The 1,932-nt window shown below is 57.0% G+C and overlaps 1 protein-coding gene across 1 annotated transcript; it reads left to right on the top strand.

Annotated features, from left to right (window-relative positions):
• Nucleotides 1-55: 55 nt before the first annotated feature.
• ETH_00041025 (uncharacterized protein) lies at nt 56-1,523 on the top strand (the record flags this gene model as incomplete). Its single annotated transcript, XM_013380258.1, has 3 exons — nt 56-173; nt 409-909; nt 1,117-1,523. 3 exons carry the CDS (start codon nt 56-58, stop codon nt 1,521-1,523), a joined length of 1,026 nt encoding a protein of 341 aa, XP_013235712.1.
• Between the last annotated feature and the right edge of the window lie 409 nt (nt 1,524-1,932).

The following is a 1,932-nucleotide window of genomic DNA, read 5'->3' as shown; positions in this document are numbered from 1 at the left end:
GAGCAGCAGCAGGAAGCTAGAGAGGAGGCAGCAGCAGCAGCAGCAGCAGTGGAAGATGGCCAAAGACAGCCTCGTGCTGTTTCAGCAGGCTGCACTGGACGCAGCAGCAGCACACGGCGAAGCAACAGAAGTCTCTGCTGCAGTTGCAGACGCCGACGCAAAGGAGCTCGAAAGTAAGCTGCTGCTGCTGTTGTTGTTGCTACTGCTGCTGCTGATGCGGCTGCTGCTGGCTAGCCAGCTGTATGGGCGGGCAACAAACGCAGTACTATACGTTGACGAGACGGGCATTAAGAGGCTGCTGCAGCAAGAGCAGCTGCTGCTACTGCTGTCAGTGCTGCTGTTGCTGCCGCTTCTGCTGTTGTCAATGCTGCTGCTGCTGCTGCTTCCTGGTGGCTCTGGGGTGTACAGACTCTCTGCAGACTTTGGTTTGCCGTCACTTTGCATTTGAGAAGAACCGCGTGCAGCAGCAGGCAGCAGCGCTGCGGCAGTGCATGCGGAGCCTCGACGTGCTGCAGCAGCAGCAGCAGCAGCAAGGAGCTGCCGAGGGACTGGACGAGGCCGAGCTGGAGCTGCAGCAAGAGGAACAGCAGCAGCAGCTGCATCTGCTGCACAGACAATTTCTTAAAGGTCTGCAGCGGCTGGATACGGCCTTTGCAGAGTCCCAGTCATTCTTGCAGGTGCATGCAGACACGCTGCAGGACGCGCTGCAGCAGCAGCAACTGATGCTGCGGCACAAGCAGCAGCAGCACCAGAGCGAGGGGTCACCAGGCGCTGCTGCTGCTGCTGCTGCTGCAGCAGACGCCATGCAGAAGCACGAGGCAGAGCAGGCAGCTCGCGCTGCGCTGCGGGAGATTGCTGCGGTGTACTCGCAGGTGCAGCAGGAAGCTACCCCATACCTTCACAAGCTCCGTGAGTTGCTGCCTTGATTCATCGCAGCTGCTGCAGCTGCTGCGCTGCTGCTGCTATGATAACTGCTGAAGTTGCTGCTGCAGCTGCTGCCGTTGATGCAGCAGTGGCACTGTATTTCAAAAGGACAGAACTGCCATTGTGGCTTCGGGTTCGCCTCGTAGGGTGCGTACTGTTGTTTTGGTGCTGCTGCTGCTTGCTGCTCTTCAGAGGATGAAAGGTCATATTCCCGGTCTGAGGGTGCTCCTGCTTTGACGGAACCAGCAAAACCAGCAGCAAACTGTGCACTCAGCATTTCCTCAACAGAAGCAGAAGAGAAGCGGGAAGCAGGTGACCTTGGCCATTCATTTCCAGCGGCCACAGGGCCCGCGAGAGCAGCAACAGCAGGCAGCTTCGCTGCTGCACCCACTCCATCAGCAGCAGCAGCAGCAGGAAAAGAGGGAGCCCTGCAGTTCTTCAAACTCGACGGTGACAGCGGCCCCCCAACGCCCGTGCTTGAGCCTGCTGCTGCGCCAGAAGACGCGCAGCAGCAGCCCGAAGCGCAGCAGGGTGCAGCAGCAGCAGCGGCAGCAGCAGCTGCGTCAGCTGTAAAAGGAGGCCTGCCAGATCTATTGTAGCTTTGCAGCTGCGTAGCAGCTTGGGTCACCAGGAAAGACTCTCCACCAACCGCTGTCTCACGGGTCTGCTGCAGCAGCAGCAGCAACAGCAACAGCAGCAGAATGCTGAATTAGCCTACGTGTTCAAGTTGATGTTGAAAACACAAAACCTATTCTGAAGTTCCCTCTGCAAAGAGGAAAGTGCGTTTGTTGAAGAGCAGTGTTGAACATATCTTTTCATTTTTGTTTGTATCTTCAAGCAAACTTAGTTTCTCATTTTTCTTGAGCAGTTCCCGCAGTCATCTTGCTGCCTTTGCAGAAACTTGCAACTCTTGCTGCTGCTTTCCTGCTGGCTAGTAACGGCATCACAGTCTGTAGGGTTAGCTACACTTAAGCAGTTTCGCGTGGCTAGCTGCGGGCGCCCGCAGCT

Source organism: Eimeria tenella, genomic scaffold (assembly GCF_000499545.2).
Source record: "Eimeria tenella Houghton genomic scaffold, Eth_scaff4679, whole genome shotgun sequence".
Classification (NCBI taxonomy): domain Eukaryota; phylum Apicomplexa; class Conoidasida; order Eucoccidiorida; family Eimeriidae; genus Eimeria; species Eimeria tenella.
The sequence above is the reverse complement of the archived record's forward strand: the minus strand, read 5'-3'. Positions and strand labels throughout refer to the sequence as shown.